The sequence below is a fragment of the Megalobrama amblycephala genome, linkage group LG11 (genome assembly GCF_018812025.1).
Source record: "Megalobrama amblycephala isolate DHTTF-2021 linkage group LG11, ASM1881202v1, whole genome shotgun sequence".
Classification (NCBI taxonomy): domain Eukaryota; kingdom Metazoa; phylum Chordata; class Actinopteri; order Cypriniformes; family Xenocyprididae; genus Megalobrama; species Megalobrama amblycephala.
In genome coordinates this window covers 24,582,042-24,604,698 of record NC_063054.1, presented here as the reverse complement: position 1 = coordinate 24,604,698, position 22,657 = coordinate 24,582,042, and the positions used below count along the sequence as shown (strand labels likewise).

Sequence of the window (22,657 nt, the reverse complement as noted above, 5' to 3'; positions counted from 1 at the left end):
TGCTGGCTGTATCTGTGACATTCAGAATGCATTATCATAAAAACACCTAATGCAAGATTGAGCTAAACCTGTTATTGTGGCATTTGTAATGGCGCATGGTATAATTATGGTATCTGTAGTGGGAGGGATGTGTTGTGTTAAGAAAGGACATGAAAGTGACTCAATTCTCTGTTAGAACTCTGTCTCCTCTCGACTGTCTGCTGCTGCACTGTCCAACGCTGTGGCCTCCACCCACTCTGTGGCAGCTCCTGCTAGACAACCTGATTTGAATGGAATTGCTTACACACAGGTACAAACACACACACACAATGTAATTTTTTTTTTTTTTTTTTTTTAACTATGCTTTTTCTGCTCTTCTCTCTCCATTGTGCTCTAATACTGGTGAGCTGGACTTTTTTTTAAAACCTTATCCCAGGAGAACATGTGGTTTGATTTAATATTTGGTAATTACTGTGGGTGTGAATTTATGTAATGTGTGTGTGTTCTATTGTCTCCTGTCTTCCTTGTCTCAGTCTGCAGATGGAAGAGGTACCCACTTCCTGTTTGTAGATAACCCGTTACCCACAGAAATTGTCGTCGGTTTCTCAGCTATAGTACACTGGGGAGAGGGTGTGGAAGAGAGTAAGGACACATGGGCATACTGTACACACTCAGTTTGTCTGTTCACAACAACAAGGATCCAGTGTAATGTGTGTGTCTATTGTGTGCTCAGAAAAGGAGTCATCAACCAGGCCTGGTTCTCTAACAGCTAAGCCTTTCTCGTGGAAGAGCATTGCCTCTGAACTCCCCGTGGCGCAGATCCAAACCACTGCTAGTAAAGCTGTGTTACTCTCACTTCCTCCTGGGTAACTAGGTCACCACCATTTCTGAATTTTCAGCAGTCATTACTCTAGTCCAGTGTTTTCCAACCCTGTTCCTGGAGGCACAGCAACAGTGCACATTTTGGAAGTCTCCCCTGTCTGACCCATCTATTTCTGGTCTTGGAGTCTCTGCTGATGAGTTGAATCAGGTGTGTTTGATTAGGAAGAGTTGGAAAATGTGTAGTGTTGGTGTGCCTCCAGGAACAGGGTTGGGAAACACTAGTCTACAGAATAGAATAGAAATAGAAACTTCAAAAGAACAGCATTTATTTTAAATAGAAACATTATAAATAACTTTATAAATAATTATCTTTACTGTCACTTTTGATCGAATTAATGCATCCTGACTGAATAAAAATATTAAATTCTTTTAAAAAATACATGGGAAATGGGGAATGGATGGATTGGGGATATATATCCCCACAAGGTCAAAGATTTCTGGTATTGTCATTCATTCCCCAACAATGTAGGGAATGCCTAAAAAAAGTTATGATTTAAAATTAAAAAGAAATGATTTACGTTTTTAGATTTTCAAGGTGGTTGAAAATCCATATGTATATATACAGAGTCGTGCTCAAAAGTTTACATACCCCTTGCAGAATCTGCAAAATGTTAATTATTTTAACAAAATGATCATGCAAAATGTGTGTTATTTTTTATTTAGCACTGTGCTGAATAAGATATTTTGCATAAAAGATATTTACTGTTTTTATGTTTTGTGATGGTTGTTCATGAGTCTCTTGTGTGTCCTGAACAGTTAAACTGAGCTCTGTTCTTCAGAAAAGAAGTCCTGCAAATTCTTCAGTTTTCCAGCATCTTTTGCATATTTGAACCCTTTCCAGCAGTGGTTTTGAGATCCATCTTTTCACCCTGAGGACGACTGAGGGACTCAAACACAACTATTACAAAAGTTTCAAACATTCACTGATGCTCCAGAAGGAAACAGGATGCATTAAGAACCGGGGGGTGAAAACTTTTGAACAAAATGAAGATGTCCAAATTTGTCTTATTTTGTTTAAATATCTAATTTTTTCATTTAGTACTGCCCATCGGAAGCTACAGAAGATACTCGCATGTTTCCCGGAAGACAAATTAAGTAAATTTTATCTTGATGTTCAAATTCAAAAAGTTTTCACCCCCCGGATCTTAATGCATCGTGTTTCCTTCTGGAGCATCAGTGAATGTTTGAACCTTTTTTAATAGTTGTGTTTGAGTCCCTCAGTCGTCCTCAGTGTGAAAAGATGGATCTCACAATCATACAGTCACTGCTGGAAAGAGTTCAAATTTGCAAAAGATTCTGGAAAACTGAAGAATTTTCAGGACCTAAAGGATTTTTCAGAAGAATATTGAGGAGTTTAACTGTTCAGGACTCATGAACAACCATCACAAAATATAAAAACAGTCGTGGATCATCCATGTAATCACACACAATATTAAGAATCAAGGGTATGTACATTTTTGAACGCGTCATTTTTATAAATTCAGCTATTTTTTGACTATATGTAAACATCTTTTATGCAATATATATATATATATATATATATATATATATATATATATATATATATATATATATATGTACACACACACACATCCATCATACATACATACACACACACATATATATATATATATATATATATATATATATATATACATGCATACATATATATGTCCCCACAAAGTCAAAGATTTGATGTGTTGGAAGTGTTTTCAGTAGTGGTCCAAGCCGTGATATCAGTTCTGTGATAGTAGAGGAGAATGGAGGAGAGAGATAAGAAGATGGGTTAGGAAGATACCAAAAGAGAGAGATATGACCCAGTCTGCTATTTCTAGCAGTATAGTGGCCTAAAAGCTGAGAGCCTACATTCAGAGGTCACACTGAGCGAAGGGGAGGAGCTAGTGTAGGCACATATAATTTTGCCGTTCATGCATTCAGAAAAAAGAAAAATAAGATATTTAAGATGAATAATATTTTACTAAAAGCCTTTCTGTACTTCTCATATGCTGTTTTTCTCTCTCTGTCTCAGTCTTCCTCTATCTCCAGCTAATACTGTTCTGTTAAACTCCTCTGTGATGAGAAATCCGGATTTCTTTAGATTTTCATCTGCACGTTATATAAATCTAATAGGGTAATGCAGAGCCGGCCCAGTTCTGTGGGGGTGTAGGCTATGAGGGTGCATAAAAAGGGTGCAAGAGCAACTTCAGTTGAAATTGTAATAATAGCGTTTATTGGCAGAGCAGATTTTGCTGACTGTAATCTGCTGTACTTGCACAAAATCCCTACATCATCACTTGTATAGTGCATGATCTTGCAAATCAGTCTTCTATTTCGCAGTTGATAATTAGGAGTGTTCTGCCAAATTCAAACCTAAAAAAACAAAGCTGACTCTTGGTCAGTGGCTGCAGACAATTTTTTTGATAGCTCAGTCTCAGTGAGCCAAATATCCTTTATTCTTAGTCATATGATGATCACATGCTAAATATATGGTTTCTATTGCATCTGCAATAGTGCACCTGGCTGTAAGTGCTAAGAGATGACTACAAAAATAGTTCATATGGAAATCAAAATATACAATAAACAAAATCCAGTGGTTTATTAGATTTAACTTTGGAACACCTGAAATTTTACAATGTAAGAGCAATGACAAAATTTCTGTTTCTTCTCATTAGGCGTCATGTTCTTCATGTGCACACAAGTGCTTCATTTTCCGTCCACATACATCTCTGCAGTATGTCTCCTTTCGTATTTGGTGATGAGGAGACTGTTATGCCACACCTTGACAAGGCAAGTCCACATTACCACACAGACGCATATACACTCTGAGGTTGCACCATCTAATAGTTGATTAGTTCTGCCGCTAGTCAACATATCAGTACCACCTATTCTATACAGAGGATAATAATTCCTCTGTATGCAAACTTCAGGGTTTCATTGGCTTTACATGATATCCTGTAACAGCACATATATTTGGACTTGTGCAAAAGTAAAATTGTCAGTTCTTGTGCCTCCCATTTCTCTTCTGCCCTTGTCTAGGAGAGTCTGAGGTTCTGTGAGCAGGCTGTAATGATCGTGAGAGCTCTGGGTCGAGTGATCAGCTGCTTTTCGGATCCAGAGGAACTACCATCAACCACTAAAGAACTTGAGAAGACCCATGGTGTAGGCATACAGCAACAAGGGGTGGGTTATATACAGGGTCGGTGCTATGGGACGGTCCCCTGGGACCATGTACTCTCTGTCAGAACACTGTGTAACCAAAACTGTTTTGTATTTTCTTTCCATAAAATACATCCACTGACATACAGTCAGTATTTTAATTAATAAAGTGTGCTCTTTCAGAATTTGAAACTGAGCTCTTTATGACTCATCAGCAATGTTCACACCACTGTACCAGTGAGCAGCCGTGAAATGTCATAGCTAATCTTTTGTATTTATAGTTTAATTTAAAATGCATTTTTTTTCTCCACATCTTTCATTCCTAATCTTTAATTAATTTTTAACTATAAATTTTTACAGTTGAAGTTACATTTTGTTTTGTTTCACTGAACAAATTAGTGCATTATTCTGTACTTCAGACAGTGGACACTGTATAGAACACAACCCACAAAAAAAAAAAAAAATGTAAAAGTGACAAATGTGCCAAAGGGCTGGTTAAATTTGCAGACAAACCAGGGTTCGTACAAGGTCCTTAAAGAGCTTGAAGTATTTTTTGAAATTTAAATCCTGGAAAACCCGTGAAAACAGCCATATTTATGAAAAGATATTTGAAAAGTGCTATATTGAAAGACAGTATATGTGAAATTCTTTTCACACAAAATCAATGCTGCAGCTCATCTGATATAGATATAGAGCCATTTTGCATGGCTATGAATGTGATATTGCTCATAGAAATATCCAAGTATATGATACAGCTTTCATTCTTCAGATCAATCATATATTCATGGGAGAAAAATCAGTTTGAATAAGGAAAGCGATATCTTTATCATAGTATCCTTTCAATGGTTAACATTACCACAGTGACTGCTTGTGCTGCACTTTATTTGTACCATCTTGTTTTATTAGTTTATTTTTATTTATCTATTTCCCTTTTTTACATTTTGAAAGAAAATAAAGATATTGTTTGACAAGTGAGATCTCTGATTATAGTCCTTGAAAACCAAAAAGCAGTGCTTGATAAGTCTTTGAAAGGAATTTCATTTTACAGTATCTGTGCGAACCCTGATAAACACACACACTAATAGATAAAATAGAGGTCAGTAGATTGTATATTGCTTTTATATATTTGTTTTATGCTTTGTATTGTTATTATGTATTGTTTCTGTCTCATACAGGTATTCAACGAGGCTGTGTATCATATGTTCTGCTCTGCTCTGGGGCGGAAACTGACCTCTGAGGAGCTGTTTGCTGTACAGACTCTGACGGGAGACCCATTGCCACACGGCAGCAATGATAAAGCCATGGATGCACGATCAGGTGAATTGTCTTTGACATGTGGGGCTAACAGAGTCTCTCTTTGGATTTGATCATATTACACCTATCATGGCATGACTTCATGTCCACATGTTTCTTCACCCTGTAATAGATGACACTCCAGAGCGCTGGAACGGCAGGCAGGCCACAGACAAGGAAATGCAGGCAGCCACAGTCCTGCAGGCAGGTTGGAAGGGATACCTTGTCAGAGAGATCCTTACTGCAGCAAGACCAGGTAAAGTCCAGCTTCACCTGAAATGGATCTAATGATACCTGGTGTAAAAGGAAGAGGTGAGACAGTGGATTCAAGAATTTATACCAATTGTCTTTGCAATCCGATTCATACCCATTCTCTTGTGGTCAGTTATGTCTGACATCTGTTCTGTGGGTTTTTATGTTTTTGTGAGAGAGAGAGAGCTGCAAGGGCCTGGAGCTCATACTTATCAATGAAGCTGCCAGTCATTCTAAGCGAGTATGACAGCAGAGAGAATAACACACCTCTCCATCTCTCTCTCCATCTGGCTCCATACCTCCAAGCATCACTCCATCCCCAGCCTGACAGCATGAGTGACAGGGAGAGTGGCCGAGAGAAAGTGATAAAGAAAGAAAGATGTAGCAGTATCAGAAAGGATGAAGGGAAAGTGAGAGGAAGAATAAAAAGCATAAAGGATGTAGCAGAATCTCACTGAGCAAGATAATGTAAATGTATATTTCAAGAAGCAATAGCATCTGGGAAGTTCAAATAACTTTTAAGTCTCCAAAGATCCTACTGTTGCTCATCAAGCTCTAGTTACATCAGAAAAACATTCATTATGTGGAAATTACAGTGTGGATTCAGCAGTCACTCCCAGATGAACCAGGACCCTATTCAATAGACTTTGCCACTAAACCATGAATTTATGAAAATCCACATTTTTAATGTTATGAGCTGGTTGTGCAGGAAAGAAAGATGCTGTTCTTATCTTGTGTTCTTAATATTTAGTTAATTAAATATTTAATTATTTTGTTTTTGTTATTGAAATGTTTAAAGGTGCCCTCGAATGAAAAATTGAATTTATATTGGCATAGTTAAATAACAAGAGTTCAGTATATGGAAATGACATACAGTGAGTCTCAAACTCCATTGTTTCCTCCTTCTTATATAAATCTCATTTGTTTAAAAGACCTCAGAAGAACAGGCGAATCTCAACATAACACCAACTGTTACGTAACAGTCGGGGTGTACGCCCCCAATATTTGCATATGCCAGCCCATGTTCCCAACATTATGAAAGGCATTAGACAAGGACAGGCATTAACGTCTGGATGTGCACAGCCGAATCATCAGACTAGGTAAGCCATCAAGAACAATAGCGAAAAATGGCAGATGGAGCAATAATAACTGACATGATCCATGATATCTTGATATTTTTAGTGATATTTGTAAATTGTCTTTCTAAATGTTTCGTTAGCATGTTGCTAATGTACTGTTAAATGTGGTTAAAGTTACCATCGTTTCTTACTGTATTCACGGAGACAAGAGCCATCGCTATTTTCATTTTTAAACACTTGCAGTCTGTATAATTCATAAACACAACTTCATTCTTTATAAATCTCTTCAACACTGTAGCATTAGCCGTTAGCCACGGATCACAGCCTCAAATTCATTCAGAATCAATGTAAACAATATAACAGTATACAATACTCACATAATCCGACGCATGCATGACGAACACTTTGTAAAGATCCATTTGAGGGTTATATTAGCTGTGTAAACTTTGTTTAGGCACTGTTTAAGGCAAGCGCGAGCTCCATGGGCGGAGAGCACGAGATTTAAAGGGGCCGCACAGCATAAATCGGTGCATAGTTAATGATGCCCCAAAATAGGCAGGTAAAAAAATTAATTTAAAAAAATCTATGGGGTATTTTGAGCTGAAACTTCACAGACACATTCAGGGGACACCTTAGACTTATATTACATCTTGTAAAAAAACGTTCGATGGCACCTTTAAATTTGAGTACTAAAGTAACTAAAACTAAAATACAAATAAATAAATAAATAAAAATTAAAAATCACACAAGCACATAAAAATTACTCAAACGTAAACTAAACTGAAAATATAAAAATGAAAGCTAATTCAAAATATGAATAAATATTACAATAGAACATACTGTTAATAATAATAAATTAACAGACCTTGAAGATAGAACACACTAATTTTAGCAGTGTTACATTTAGTCATTAAATGTAAAATTGGATTGGTTCCACATTTTTGAATGAATGTCATTCTCTGTAGTATTCTGAAAGAGTTTATGTCATTATGACTTTCATTCACAAATTAGCCTCAGAACAGTTTGTCTCCTACCTGCCAGTATGAAATTAATTTCATTTTAGGGGCAATTTTCCTTCTAGCTCTCCTTTAACAAGAGATGGGCAGATATAATAAATATCATTTTATGTGTCCTGGAGAGAGGAGAGAAGAATATTTTAATGAACAAAGCCAGACCTGGCTGGTAAAATGACTGGCATTATAGAAGCAGAGGGATTGAGATTTGTTGGGTTCATTTATCTGTCACAGAGGCTTTTCTGCATCATCTTTTAATCTAAAAGTGGGCCAAATCTAACCACGTTATTCAATCCAGTTTCACAGTTCCAAGGTGAACGTTGTGGGTTTTTATGAGTGCTTATTACGTACGGTGTGCTCGTGTTTGTTTGTGTGTTCTTAGGCACCAAGGAAAATTTGAGCGTCGCTAAGACTCTGCAAGAGATGTGGGCTCCTGTGGAATCAGAAATGGAGAAACATGCCGTATCTTTACTGAGGTGAATTATTCAATTTAAAGAAGCATTTCTCTCCTCCATTGTGTCCCTCGGTGGTACCATCTGCTGTTTACTTTCTGTGCGCCTGGCTTTAGTTGCGGGGAGGGTCTGTAGAGAGTGACCTCTGGCCTGGGGGGTGAATGTGGCATGTGTCTGGGCTCGGTGGGTGGGTGGATGGGTGGTATCTTCTCTCAGCGCTTGTAGCCTAACCTAGCCGACTCTGACAATCTGGGTGTCATAGGTCGGTTTTTGTCTGCTTGAATCTTTATCCAGTACTAAGTGTGCATTTCTGGTAGACACATGGTTGTTAATGGTGAAGGAATAGCAGAGCTGTACCCCTGTAGAGAGGACGAGTACAACAGAATAACGTTCACTGACTATTCAGTGCCCATACCAGAGGCAGCAAACTCCTGGATTCTGATCTTCAGGTCAGGAACACTCATTTTACATGTAAAGCAATTTAAAACAAGAAAAACAAACAAAAACACTTTTATTAAGAAATACATACATTGAGCTCAGTGTTTCCTTGTGTATTTCTTTGATTAAACATTTTATGTCAATTCTCATTTCCAGGGAGGTATTTCATGTTCCTAAGAACATGCTGCTTGTTCCTAAGATCTTCTCCCCTTTTCCTGTATGTATTGTGCATGTCATTAATAATGACACCTTAGAGGAGATCCCCAGAGTCTTTAACAGGGTGGAGCCATACATATACACACCAAACAAGGTTTGTCTTTGTCAGTAAGATAACTTTTCTCCATTTTTTTTTTTTTTTTTACATACACATGTTGTTTTTTGATATTGTATGTCTTCTGTTTCACACTCTGTAGGGTGGTTATACATTTGTAGCTGAGGCACATACTGGAGACTCGCCTGTGATTGGAGGACAATGGCGTATGCGTCTGATTGGCTCCCGAGAACCTCTACCACAGCTGGCCAGAGAAACACCAAGCAATATCTTTTCAGTGAAAGAGTTGAAAGGTTACTACATTCCTAATCAAAAGAACATCATCTGCAGGTTAGCACATGCATAAATCGTAGTATTAGCCTATATTCATATTTTTTGTTGCAGAGCTCCAAGTTACCATTTAGGTTTTACCTTTGCACAGCATTGCAATAAAATAGATTTTTAAGTGGACAGTAATGTTGCATCAAGACTGATCTAAACTGTGTGTTTTTCTTACCAGACATGTGATAAAAGTCTCCAGTGATCACAGTGCTACTGTGCAGTTTCAGACCTCAAAATCAGACGTCTACATTAAACTCAGTATCCTAGACCATGAGAAAGAGGTCGCCAGCAGTCAGGGCAAAGGGCATGTCACCATCCCAGTCTACTGCTTCTTAGCCAGCAATGGTTTGTGCACACACACACGTTTGTTTTTGAGAATTGTGGGGACATTCCATTGGCGTAATGGTTTTTATACTGTACAAACTGTATTTTCTATCGCACTACACTACCCCTACCCTACACTTACCCATCACAGGAAACTGTGCACATTTTTACTTTTTACAAAGTTTTTTTTTTTTTTACATTTTTTGAACATTTATTTGATCAAAAATACAATACAAACAGTAATATTGTGATATAAAATTAAAAAAATTTAAACATTTAAAAAAATGTAAAAAATAATTTAAAAAAATCTGAAAATTATCTGAAAGTCTAATGTGCTGACTTAGTGCTCAGGTAACATTTCTTATTATTATCAGTGTTTGCAAGAGGTGTGCTTAATATTTTTGTGGAAACTGTGATATATATTTTTCAGTACTCTGAAATGAATAGAAAGTTCAAAAGAATACCATTTTTTGAACATTATAAATGTCTTTTGTAACATTATAAATGTCTTTACTGACATTTTTGATCAATTTGATGCATCCTTGCTGAATAAAAAGTATTATTTTAACATTATAATAATATGTGTCTTTACTGCCACTTTTGATCAATGTAATGTGCCCTTGCTAAATAAAAGTATTAATTAAAAAAATTAAAAAAAGAAAAATAAAAGGACAATTTATTAAACAATAAAAATGTATGAATGTCATTGCATTGTAGAGATTAAAAATACATTTATTAGATTAGTAAGGAATAATTGACTCTGGGCCGATGAGTTCTTAGAAAATAATGCACAATTGAGGTGGTCCTTACATATCGGGTGTGCATTATTTTCTAAGAATTCAATGGTCCTGAGGCAATTATTCCGCTTATACTATGGTTACCACATCTCAAGACACTGTTCCTATGGTGTATTTCAAGACATTTGGACCCACTTTATATTAAGTGGCCTTAACTACTATGTACTTACATTTAAATTAATAATTTGTTACAATGCACTTATTGTGTACATACATGTTTTTACATTGTACTTATATTTTAAAAACACCTGCATGTAATTATATCTGTAATTAATTTCTGTAATTACATTTATAATTACACTGTTGACCCATCCCTTACACCTTACTCCCACCCTTAAACCTACCCATACCACCAAAGCTTCCCCTAACCTTACTCGTATCCCACCTCAATAGCAGCAAAAGTGTTTTGCAATTCAATATGAACCCAATAAGTACATTGTACTTATTTTGTGATGTAAGTACATAGTAGTTAAGGCCACTTAATATAAAGTGGGACCGTCAGGTTTTTGTCCTTAAAACACTCTTGTGTGTGGGACTAATTTCTTACAAGTCTCATCCCAAGCCTCTGTTGCTAATTCCAAAATGTCATTTCAGAACTAGAAACAAAGGCTTGAGCCTTGATAGCAGAATAATAACATTGATACAGTTAATTAACGGAGTTAGAAAGAAAGAGAGAGAGAATAAGCAGCATATGTGAATTAGCCTACCTGATCTGTGCGTCTCTAACGGCAGCAGTGTCTCTACTAATAGCGAAACTATAAGTTTATCACAAGAACCGCACAGTTATTACCTCGCTGGTGAGTCATGTACCTTAAGTTGCTAAACTATTTTACTGATTCGTCAGAGCAGCGCTGACCAAACGTTTCTGTGCGAGTGTGTGTCTGTAAGATACAGTACGTGTGTATGTTTGAAAGAGAGAGAGAGCGCGTGAGAGACTATGTGCTTTCAGGACACAATAAAATGTACTTTGTGGCAAAAACCATGACAATAATTTGTCGTTTTCATCATGTTTTTTAGTATATTTATTTGCTTGGTCGGTGTCGTTGTGGGTTTTGCTTCTTTTGCAGTTGTAGGATGTTGGACCTATTGAAATGACTGAAAACATCTGACGAAGTGATATGGAACTGTAATGCGGTCAAGACCTGCTAAAACTACTTTAGCCGTGCATTTCCCTGAAAATAATTGCACACCTTAGAACACTGGTCAACCAATCAGATTCGAGAATTCAACAGCCCCATAGTATAAGAAATAATAATTAATTATAACAAAAAAACAGGTAACAACAATCTATCTTAAGCTTAACATGACTTAAAATAGATCAAATTAAGAACAATATATGGACATTCACATATGCACATATTTCGACACATGAATAAACCACGGATGCAGTCTGTTACACACAGACTGTGATATCCCCATAGACTCACACAAACTAAGGTATAGTTTATACTCCTTTCTTTTCCTTTATTCCAAGACTTCTTGTCCACCCACTCCACATTTTGACTTAACACATATTCACTTTATAAAGTCACTGTCTCAGTTACTTAGCTACAGCCCAACTCTGCCAGCTCTAGAGTGTATTTATAGGGTGTTCATTTGTGTCTGCATGTGTGTGTGTATTGGTTGCAGGCGGTTCTGTGGCCCAGGCGGGGGCGAGGCAGGATCAGGGCAGCCTTACAGCAGAAGGGAGAGTGACAGGAGGGGGTGGAGGAAAGGAAGGGAGTGACCAGCACCCTAAAGACACACTGGTACCTGTCACCACAGACAGCTTCTGCTGTCACTTTTGTGTGTGTGTGTGTGTGTGTGTGTGTGTGTGTGTGTGTGTGTGGTGGCATCTAAACTTCTAGTTGCAAAGTTCTAAGAAAAAGTACTTTTTTTTCAGATTGTGTTTATTTATTGAAATCAGTCCTTTTTGCATGTGGATGGCTGATTTATATTTTACATGTTCTTTTGTTTGTGCACTGACTTTTTTACTTTCTGACTTTTTATGCTGTTCCGTGTGTGTGTCTTATAGTTTCATAAGTATTATATACAGGCAGAGGTGTTACAGGAGAGCTGGCCTTTAGATGAATCTCTCTCCTCCTTCATCCAGAAACTCAGAGACATAGAGCGCAGTGAAATGAGAGGTACGGCCAATCTTACACTAGATACTACTATCCCTACTAAACAGCTGTTTTTTTTCAGGCTGTTAGGGCCTGACACACCAAGCTGATGTTCGGCCGATGGTGAGCATCTGTCAGGCTAGTTTTTGGGGTGCGTTCCACACGTCGGCAACAGTTTGAGGTTGTCAGTGTGAGAGATCACTCTGATTGGCTGTTCAGTTTAACGAATGAGTCAATGCACAAAAATATAAGCAAAAGTAATGAAAGTGAGCAAAGAAGTTAAGATGGCACAGACTGAGGGCTATAATTTTAAGACAAACTTATAATTTTACTTCATACCTCCTGTGCATTCCAATACGCAAAATATTTCATAACAACATGAGCCGCCTGGAATGAAGAATGTAAACTGCATGATTGATATTAAAAATGGTAAACAAGAATGATTAAGCAATCGACTTTTGTTCCGTTAGTTCTTTGACGTCGACTTGGTTTTTCACGGCCTTTAGGCTTGTAACTGCGTTTACCCACTGAATAATGCAGTATGTTGGACAAATATACCATGCCTAATTGATGAAATGAAATAAAATTAGCTTAAAGGTGCCATCGAACATCTTGAAATTTTTTTACAAGATGCAATATAAGTCTAAGGTGTCCCCTGAATGTGTCTGTCAAGTTTCAGCTTAAAATACCCCATAGATTTTTTTTAATTAATTTTTTTAACTGCCTATTTTGGGGCATAATTAGAAATGCGCCGATTCAGGCTGCGTTCCCTTTAATTGCTCACGCTCTCCGCCCCCTCCCGAGCTCTCGACTCTATCATTGCATAAACAAAGTTCACACAGCTAATATAACCCTCAAAATGGATCTTTACAAAGTGTTCGTCATGCATGCTGCATGCATACATCGGATTATGTGAGTATTGTATTTATTTGGATGTTTACATTTGATTCTGAATGAGTTTGAGGCTATGCTCTGTGGCTAAAGCTAACATTACACACTGTTGTAGAGATTTATAAAGAATGAAGTTGTGTTTATGAATTATACAGACTGCAAGTGTTTAAAAATGAAAATAGCGACGGCTCTTGTCTCCGTGAATACAGTAAGAAATGATGGTAACTTTAACCACATTTAACAGTACATTAGCAACATGCTAATGAAACATTTAAAAAGATAGTTTACAAATATCACTAAAAATATCATGCTATCATGGATCATATCAGTTATTATTGCTCCATCTGCCATTTTTCGCCGTTGTTCTTGCTTGCTTACCTAGTCTGATGATTCAGCTGTGCACAGATCCAGACGTTAATACTGGCTGCCCTTGTGTAATTCCTTGAACATGAGCTGGCATATGCAAATATGGGGGGCGTACATATTAATGATCCCGACTGTTACGTAACAGTCTGTGTTATGTTGAGATTCGCCTGTTCTTCGGAGGTCTTTTAAACAAATGAGATTTATATAAGAAGGAGGAAACAATGGAGTTTGAGACTCACTGTATGTCATTTCCATGTACTGAACTCTTGTTATTCAACTATGCCAAGGTAATTTCAATTTTTAATTCTAGGGCACCTTTAAATTATACATACAGTAGTCAACATTTGAAGTGGATCAAAAAAGTTAATCAAAATTGTCCTAAGAACTAAGTTGTCCTAAGAAGAAGGACAACTTTGATGAAATGTTTTGATGCACTTCAAATGTTGACTACTGTATATTGTATTTTAGTATATTTTATATATTTAATGACTTTTTTTTTTTTACATTTATATTTCGTGTTTATCAGTTATAACAGCAAAACAAATTGCACCATCTGCCGATGATGATAGAAACCTGACACTATACAAATGCATCAAATAATATCAAATTACCATAAAGATTCAACTCAAGCCAATCTCCTTTTGCCAAAGCACACCAACACAGGATACTGTGTTTTTTAACAGTGAAATATGCTAAAATATGCCATTTCTGGTTGATCCAGCCCTGATGATTCAGACCGGATCCACTCATTTCAGAAAACAACTGCTTGCTGACATTTGCAAGGTTCATGCCATCGAATCTCACATGTTGTCTGAGGTTGTTTGTATCAGCTAAAGAAGATTCTAAATTCTTCAGGCTGCTGTCATCGATTTATGTAATGTTTGTTTTTGTTGGTTTTTTTTTAAGTAGAAGCCAGGCTTGAGAAATTAAATGAAAAATACAATAAAATTACAAAAACTGTCATCGACTGTAGAAAAAAAGTCATTTGATCTGTTATTCCATTTAGTTTTGATTAGTATTGTACTGCACAATTAATGTAATTTAATGATTTTTTAGTTATTTTGCAAACTCCTCTTTTTATTCTTTATTTTTAATGAACATGTTTTTCACTGCTCGTTTTCATCTTCATAATTTTTACCTTGTCGTGGACTCATCTGGCTGTGTGTGATTTAAATCTCTGTTCATGTTTTCTCATTCAGTCTGAAGCGCATTGAATAGTCTGACTCTCATCCCACCTGTGCTGCTTTGATTAACCGAGAGCTGGCTGTCAAAAATATAATGGAAGCCTACTAAATTCATCTGCTTGTTGAAAATAGGAAAATGCGTTTTGCCTTGCCCTTGGACGGATGACATAAGGTCATTTGCTGTTGGTCAGCGCATAGATGGGCTGCAAACAGCCTTGATTTTACTGAGGAAAAATGAATAAGCAGGAAGCTCATAGAAATGGAAATTGGAAGAATTGAGATGGAGGGAGAGGAAAAGAGAGCACTACTCTATTGGATGTGCTTGTATTGTGAAGAGGTAGTGGAAATGAACTAGTTTGCATGATTGCCTGGCTCTAGTAATAACATTAAGATTCTTTTGTCCTCCTGGTCCCTTGATAATAAATGTATTCCTTGTTTGTTTTGTTTTTTTGTGCATCCATAATTTAGATGAATCTAGGTGGTTAAATGTCTCTGTTTGGGCTTATCAGTGATATGAGTGTGTGTAGATCAGCATGTGCACTGTACTTTCACTAGCGTGTGCGTCACACTCCACACGTGCCTGTCGTTTCATTTTCAGATAAGCTTGTGTAAATGGGTCAATGGGAAGTCAAATGAAGTTGGCTTTTGCCCTCTGGTGCCCTGGGAAGTATTTCTGGAGGAAAGAGAATTGAATTAACCCAGTTGAGTGGCTCTCAGTGGAGCAGGAGCCACCCTGAACAGTTACCACGCACACCAATCGATAAATGCACATGGGAGCCAGGCCCAGTGCACTGAACTCAGCCTCATATGGAATACATACAGTATGGCTGCCCTTTAGGTTCTCGGCTGGAATGACTGCCATGCTTGCTTTCAATGTTCTCAATGTCTGTGGTTTGTGCAGAATTTTGTTGTTTTCACATATCCTGTAAACAATTCATATATTCTCTGTAACCTATGTAATATATATATATATATATATATATATATATATATATATATATATATATATATATATATACAGTCAAACCAAAAATTATTCAGGCATTTTTGATATTTTTGATATATTTTTACTAGTGAGTGCAAGACACAATAGTTGTAAGTGAGGATAGCAGAATAAAGTAAACGGTGACATATACCCAAAAATTCTTCATACAGTGGACTACCATTAAAATTGATAAATATTTGGAACCAAAAATTATTCAGACACTTTGACCTGACCATGTTTTGCTTAAGTGTTATCTGACATTATTAAGATTATTTTTGTCTGACACAGTTTAACTCTGAGATCTTGTCATTTTTTATCACCATTTTTTTAAACTATAGTGAATAAACTATATTAATGAATTAAATGTTCAAGGTGTCAAGGTATATATGCACATATATTTGTTAAAAAGAATAAATAAATTATGGTGTGTGTATATATATATATATATATATATATATATATATATATAATGTTAAAAAGAATAAATAAATTATAGTGTATAAATTAATGCATTAATATGTACAGTATATTTTATTTCATTTTAATTATAATTAATTATATATATATATAAATATATATATATATGTATATATATATATATATATATATATATATTATAGTGTATAGATTATTATAATTAATGTATAGATTATTATAATTAATGATATATAATATAATAATGCATATTATGTATTAACATGTACAGTTTATTTATTTCATTTTAATTATAATTAATTCATAATAATTGTATATGTGTATATATATAAAATCCACATTTAAGACATCCAAAATAGCTCTCTGTTGTATTGGTTCAGTGATGTCATTATATGACTCTCGTTGAGTGGGGGTACACAGAGAGTAGTGATCTGACATGAGTAGAGAGTACTGACATGTTGGTAACACTGTGCTGTCAGAGAGCACCATATGACTTCAGATTAAATTAGGGTTCTGTGATGGTGTCCTTATGGATATTGTAGGTGCCCTAAGTAAACTGTCCAGTAGGATGTACCCTTACACTTAGAATAACTGAAGAAAGTAAAAGAGATTTAGAGTTCAGTTTTTAAATAGAGCAATACTGCCATCTAGCAGGATTTACATCTACGTTTACATTTCTAAAAGCCTCAAGATGCTTTGTAGCAAACACTATAATGTAAAGGTTTTTAAATTAATATTTTTGTGTGAATACATTCTAGTTTTTATGAATAATTACTATTTTCAACATGCCAGGGGGTTGCACAGATTGTTCTGGAAATGGCTTACATAATAGTTGTTTCTGCACATATAGCTATATAAATGTCAACAACATTTTTTTAGACCTCAGTATTTTTGTCATTTTGTATTACCTTGTCTGTTTGATCTCTCTGTTTTACAATGGGCAGTGTTTGGGGATATTTTGGATGGCGCATCCACGTCCTTGGATACGGACCAACAAAACAAAGAAGGCCATAAATCTGCTCCCAAATCAACCCACAAAGCCAAGGAACGTGAAAAGGACAAACAAGCATCTAAGTCAAGCTCCATTATGGACCAAGTCAGTACAGTCACTGTGTGCTTGTGCATATATATTTCAATGTCAGTATCAAGTCCCATCTTATATTTAAATCATTCGCCCCCATATTCTCTTGCAGAAAGAGATTTTCTCATGAATGTTGTTCAATGTGCTACACAGAAATGCAAATTTCTCTCCCACAAGTTTTTTTTTAAACTTGGTAATATATCATGTTTGAATTTATACACTTGAGGTCTTTAAGGTTAAGCTCTGATACAGTGCATCTTTGTAAGAAAGAGATACTTTATATTTGCACATTTTAATAGGATGAGTTATAAGCATACACTACTGTTCAAAAGTTTGGGGGGGGGGGGTTGAAAGAAATGAATACTTTTATTCAGCAAGGATACATAAATATGATTGAAAGTGACAGTAAATACATTGTTTTTCAACATTAGTAATAATAAGATTTTTTTTGCGCACCAAATCAGCATATTAGACTGATTTCTGAAGGATCATGTGACTGAACACTAATGGCTGCTTCTGCTTTGGCATCACAGGAATAAATTACATATTAAATATATTAACTTGTTGAGTTGTTGAGTTTGAGAGACTTTTTTTTTCATAAACATTAAAAAAAAAAAATCTCAATGACCTCAAACTTTTGAATGGTAGTGTATATATACCAACTTGTGTGTTTGTGCATGCAGAGTTTGGATGTGAGTAAGCCCCACTGGATTCTGCGTGTGGTGAGTGACCACAGTGAGGCAGAAAGTATAGAAGTGAAGAAAGACACTGAGAGACTCGAGGAGATCAGAGCCATGAAACTGGCCTGGGAAGCAGCGGAGCCCGGCAGAGCAGCAAAGGTACTACGTAACTGAAAAGGGAAGTAAATCATCTCTGTGTGCTCAAACAGTTCTGCATGTGTAATTGATTGATTTGTTTTGAAGGCTCATCAGACCAGACTGCGCTATCTCAAAGAGCTGCAAGAACATGCAGAGAGTAAAGAACCTGCAGCAGAGACAGGTTACACACATCGATTGTGTTTAATACATTTTATATGGGCATGTTTAGTACATGGCATAATATGTTCATGTGTGTGTATTTCAATGTTTGGATTTTGTAGACACACAACCTCAGTCCCAACAGAGTGGAGAGTTCACACAGAACACTGGCAACAATTATATTGATTATACACCATTTATCAGGTACAAAATATTATATTATATTATATTATATTATATTATATTATATTATATTATATTATATTATATTATATTATATTATATTATACATTTTTTTATGAAAAAAAAAAACAGTAATATTGTGAAATATTACTACAATTTGAAATAACAGTTTTCTATTTGAATATATTTTAAAATGTAATTTTTTCTTGTGATAGCAAAGTGGATTTTTTACTTTAGTGTCACATGATCCTTCAGAAATCATTCTAATATGCTGATCTGGTGCTCAAGAAACCAAAGAAGTTCCTTATTATTAGGGGCCAAGCACCGAAGGTGCGGAGGCACCTATTGTTATTGTTGCCGTTCTTTTTTTTTCTTCTTCTTCTTCTTCTTCTTCTTCCGCTCTTGAAGTCTATGGCAACCCAAAGAACCGCTTGCGGGAAAGTTATGAAATTTGGCACACTGTTAGAGGACAGTCTGATCTATGTCCATAGCAAATTTGGAGTCTCTAACTCAATCCTTCTAGCGCCACCAGCTGTCCAAAGTTGTGCTTATGTTTTAGTTAATAACTTTTGAACCGTAAGGTCTAGAAACAAAATTCTTTTTTCCACTGATTCCTTCGGTCAAGACGAATCGAATCCTATGACGATATGAAAATTTTTCCGCCATTTTGAATTTTCTGAAAAACATACTTTTTCGAAGTCCTCCTAGGCCGTTACTCAAATTTTCACGAAAATTGAACCAGATCATCTTCAGACCATGCCGACAAAAAGTTATGGAATTCAAGTCGATTGCTCAAACCGTTTTCGAAAAACACACGAACGAATTGTACGTAGCGCTTGCGAAAATAGAAGTAAGGCTGTATCTCTGCAACACTTTATCATATTCAGACCAAACTTGGTACATGTCATCACAAGCATGACCTGAGGCACCATGCAGTGTTTTGGCGCAGCGACACCTACTGGTGCGGAGATATGAAAAATGGCTATTTTTGCTTATAACTTCTGATGAGTTTGTCCAAAAATCATACATTTGGTCTCGTTGGATTCGGGGAATCATGCCGAGTCGAATGATATCCAATTTTCCCACTTCTGCCATTTTGGCCGTCGGCCATTTTGAATTTTGTGCTAAAATGCTGTATATTACGAACGCATTAGCGTATCATTACGAAACTCGATATGAGTCATCAGCACAATGCCCTGAAGGAGCCTGTGACGTTTCGGACCAGCGCCACCTTGTGGTCAAAAGTTATAACAAAATGTACAAAAATGTTAATAACTTTTGACTGTATTCACCAATTGTAATGAAACTGGTCTCAGTAGATTCCTTGGGTCATGCTGAGAACATAGATATCAAATTTGCCATAGTCAGCTAAACTTCCTGTCCGCCATATTGTTTTTCTTTAAAAACCTACTTTTTCGAACTCCTCCTAGGCCGTTACTCCGATTTTCACGAAAATTGAACCAGATCATCTTCAGACCATGCTGACAAAAAGTTATGGAATTCAAGTCGATTGCTCAAACCGTTTTCGAAAAACACACGAACGAATTGTACGTAGCGCTTGCGAAAATAGAAGTAAGGCTGAATCTCTGCAACACTTTATCATATTCAGACCAAACTTGGTACATATCTTCACAAGCATGAATTGAGGCACCAGGCAGTGTTTCGGTGCAGCGCCACCTACTGGTGTGGAGATATGAAAAATGGCTATTTTTGCTTATAACTTCTGATGGGTTTGTCCAAAAATCATAAATTCCGACCGTTGCTCCGATTTTCACCGAAATTGAACCGTGTCATCTTCAGACCATGCAGACAAAAAGTTATGGATTTCAAGTCGATATGTCAAACCGTGTTCGTATACCAGAGCAAAGAATTTGAGGCATGATGCAAAAACGACTCTTGAAGCTGTATCTCTTCAGTGCTTTGACATATTGACACCAAACTTTGCAAGTGTCATTGTCACCTCACTCTGACCATACCACAACAATTTGGACACAGCGCCACCTATTGGTCGAAAGTGATGAACCAGTAAATCCTAATTTTTGATCATTTTTCAGCTATTTTGCATAAAATGATCTTAATAGGTCTTTAATTGCTCACTGCTGCTGTTGGTCTGATGCTCACAGCCATGTTGGCTTGCTTCTTGTGCCGTTTTTGTGCTTGGCCCCGTAATTGCTGCTTGCAGCTATATTTATTATTGTTATTATTAGCATTGTTGAAAACAGTGCTGTTTAATATCTTTGTGTAAACCGTGATACATTTTTTCCAGCATTCTTAAATGAATAGAAAGTTCAAAAGAACTATAGGTATTTTAAATAGATTTTTTTGTAACAATGTCTTTACTGACATTTTTGATTAATTTAATGCCTCCTTGCTGAATAAAAATATAATTTATTTCAAACGTAAATTTTTGACCCCAAAGTTTCTCTCATTGTTTCACTGTCTTTTTGTTTAAAGGAAGTCTTTGCCGCAGCCTCGTCTAAAGGATGAAGAGGTGGAGGAGGAGCAGAGGAGGGAACGCTCTGAGAAGTTCCAAAGTTTCCGTCTGATCTGGGACAATATTCTGGAACAGCGTAAACAGGAAAAAATTGCACGTAAGGAAATGATGAAACGACAGCTGGAGACTTACATTGGCTTTCAGGTTTGTGTGTTAATACTTTAATTGCAGATTTACACCACATTAAATCAAATGTATCTGTACCATAATACTCTAGTCATGTTATTTAAAAAAATGATGGTCTTGTTCTTGTTATAGGACACGATGGATGCATATCGGCAAAAGATGCTGCAGGCTCGTGACGCATTCCGTTCTCGCACCCTCGAGGGGGTGTCACATAAGAAAATGGAGGAGCCACCTATTGAAACAGTCGAACAGGTTGAGCTAGAGAAAAACCCTACTGTGGTCCAGTCAAGTGGACGTGGGGGCAAAAAGAAGTGATATGATTGACCACAAATTCATAGCAATAAAATAGTCAGTCAGTCTAATATTACACTTCTTTTTATTAAGAATATTATATTGTCTGTTCTTTTTGAAAATATATCAATATAAAGATTCCTTTGTAGCAAGTGAATCCAGTTTGTAAGATTAGCATGCAGAATCACCTCTCACTGTCAGGTTATCTTACTCTGTGATTCTTTATTTAAATAGTTACTGTCAGGATTGATGTGAGTAGTTCTGAAGGATAGTCTGTCTTATAGTGGCTGATTTTGCTTCCCGGAAGACACGGCAAATGTAGTTCTAAAATATTAAAGTTCCAACATTCATCATTGCTTATTGCTAAATGACAATGACAATGTAATGTGATTAAACAAAATAAATACTGTAAATAAACACTTGATGAATCTCCAAAAATGTAATTACTTTTAATATAGAAATAGATAACTACATTAAGCTGTTTATTTTATTGCTATATAGCCAGTGTTTAAGATATTTCAGGATCTGAATTCACTCCAATATAATAACGCCCATCTTCGCAGTATCAAGGCCATCTGCTGGTGGTTAGCTGCTTTTAGGTACTGTCTGTATATGACATCCATTTCATGTTTTACTATAGCTGTGTCCCAAATCAGAGGCTGCATCCTTAGAAGGATGCTGACTTCAAAGGCCACGCCTTTGAAGTCCGCGAAAGTCAGCCCTAGCATTGTTAAATAGGACGGTCTACCTTATGAAGGTTTGCTTGTGTCGCCTAGCAACTTTTACAGCTGCTGTTGACAAGCGGCAGTAACGTTTGTACTGGACTTTTTTGAAAGTTATATTCGTTAATCTAACATTCCCAAAACTTTAGTTTTTGGTTTGTATAACATTTTTGTTAAGTTAATATAACGTTCTCATAACGTTATTCTAATGTTAGTCTAACATTCCCAGAGCGTTATTCTAACGTTTCCAGAACATTAGTTTTTGGTTCCCAGAACATTATTCTAACGTTAATCTAATGTTCCCAAAACGTTAGTTTTTGGTTTGTATAACGTTATTTCTAAAGTTAATCTAACGTTCTCATAATGTTATTCTAACGTTCCCAGAACGTTAGTTTTTGGTTTGTATAACGTTATTCTAAAGTTAATCTAACGTTCTCATAACATTATTCTAACATTATTCTAACCTTTCCAGAACGTTAGTTTTTGGTTTGTATAAAGTTATTCTAACGTTAATCTAACATTGATCTAACGTTCCCAGAACGTTAGTTTTTGGTTTGTATTAC

At 36.2% G+C, this 22,657-nt stretch overlaps 1 protein-coding gene across 5 annotated transcripts in view; it reads left to right on the top strand.

Moving 5' to 3' along the window:
• Positions 1-21,810, top strand: part of adgb (androglobin) — a 54,869-nt gene extending 33,059 nt beyond the window's left edge. For 4 of the 5 annotated variants that reach the window (XM_048206908.1, XM_048206907.1, XM_048206904.1 and 1 more), the window contains exons 16-35: positions 176-289; positions 513-621; positions 713-845; positions 3,534-3,648; positions 3,898-4,041; positions 5,193-5,334; positions 5,444-5,566; positions 8,037-8,130; positions 8,424-8,555; positions 8,701-8,854; positions 8,958-9,145; positions 9,315-9,481; positions 11,887-12,005; positions 12,272-12,383; positions 17,165-17,316; positions 17,985-18,140; positions 18,225-18,300; positions 18,401-18,482; positions 20,916-21,099; positions 21,214-21,810. In XM_048206908.1, the coding sequence (XP_048062865.1) occupies positions 176-289; positions 513-621; positions 713-845; positions 3,534-3,648; positions 3,898-4,041; positions 5,193-5,334; positions 5,444-5,566; positions 8,037-8,130; positions 8,424-8,555; positions 8,701-8,854; positions 8,958-9,145; positions 9,315-9,481; positions 11,887-12,005; positions 12,272-12,383; positions 17,165-17,316; positions 17,985-18,140; positions 18,225-18,300; positions 18,401-18,482; positions 20,916-21,099; positions 21,214-21,396 (2,679 nt within the window). In that variant the 3' untranslated portion in view covers positions 21,397-21,810. The remainder of the gene's footprint in view (positions 1-175; positions 290-512; positions 622-712; positions 846-3,533; positions 3,649-3,897; positions 4,042-5,192; positions 5,335-5,443; positions 5,567-8,036; positions 8,131-8,423; positions 8,556-8,700; positions 8,855-8,957; positions 9,146-9,314; positions 9,482-11,886; positions 12,006-12,271; positions 12,384-17,164; positions 17,317-17,984; positions 18,141-18,224; positions 18,301-18,400; positions 18,483-20,915; positions 21,100-21,213) is intronic. The other variant, XM_048206905.1, reaches the window with a different exon arrangement.
• Positions 21,811-22,657: the final 847 nt, after the last annotated feature.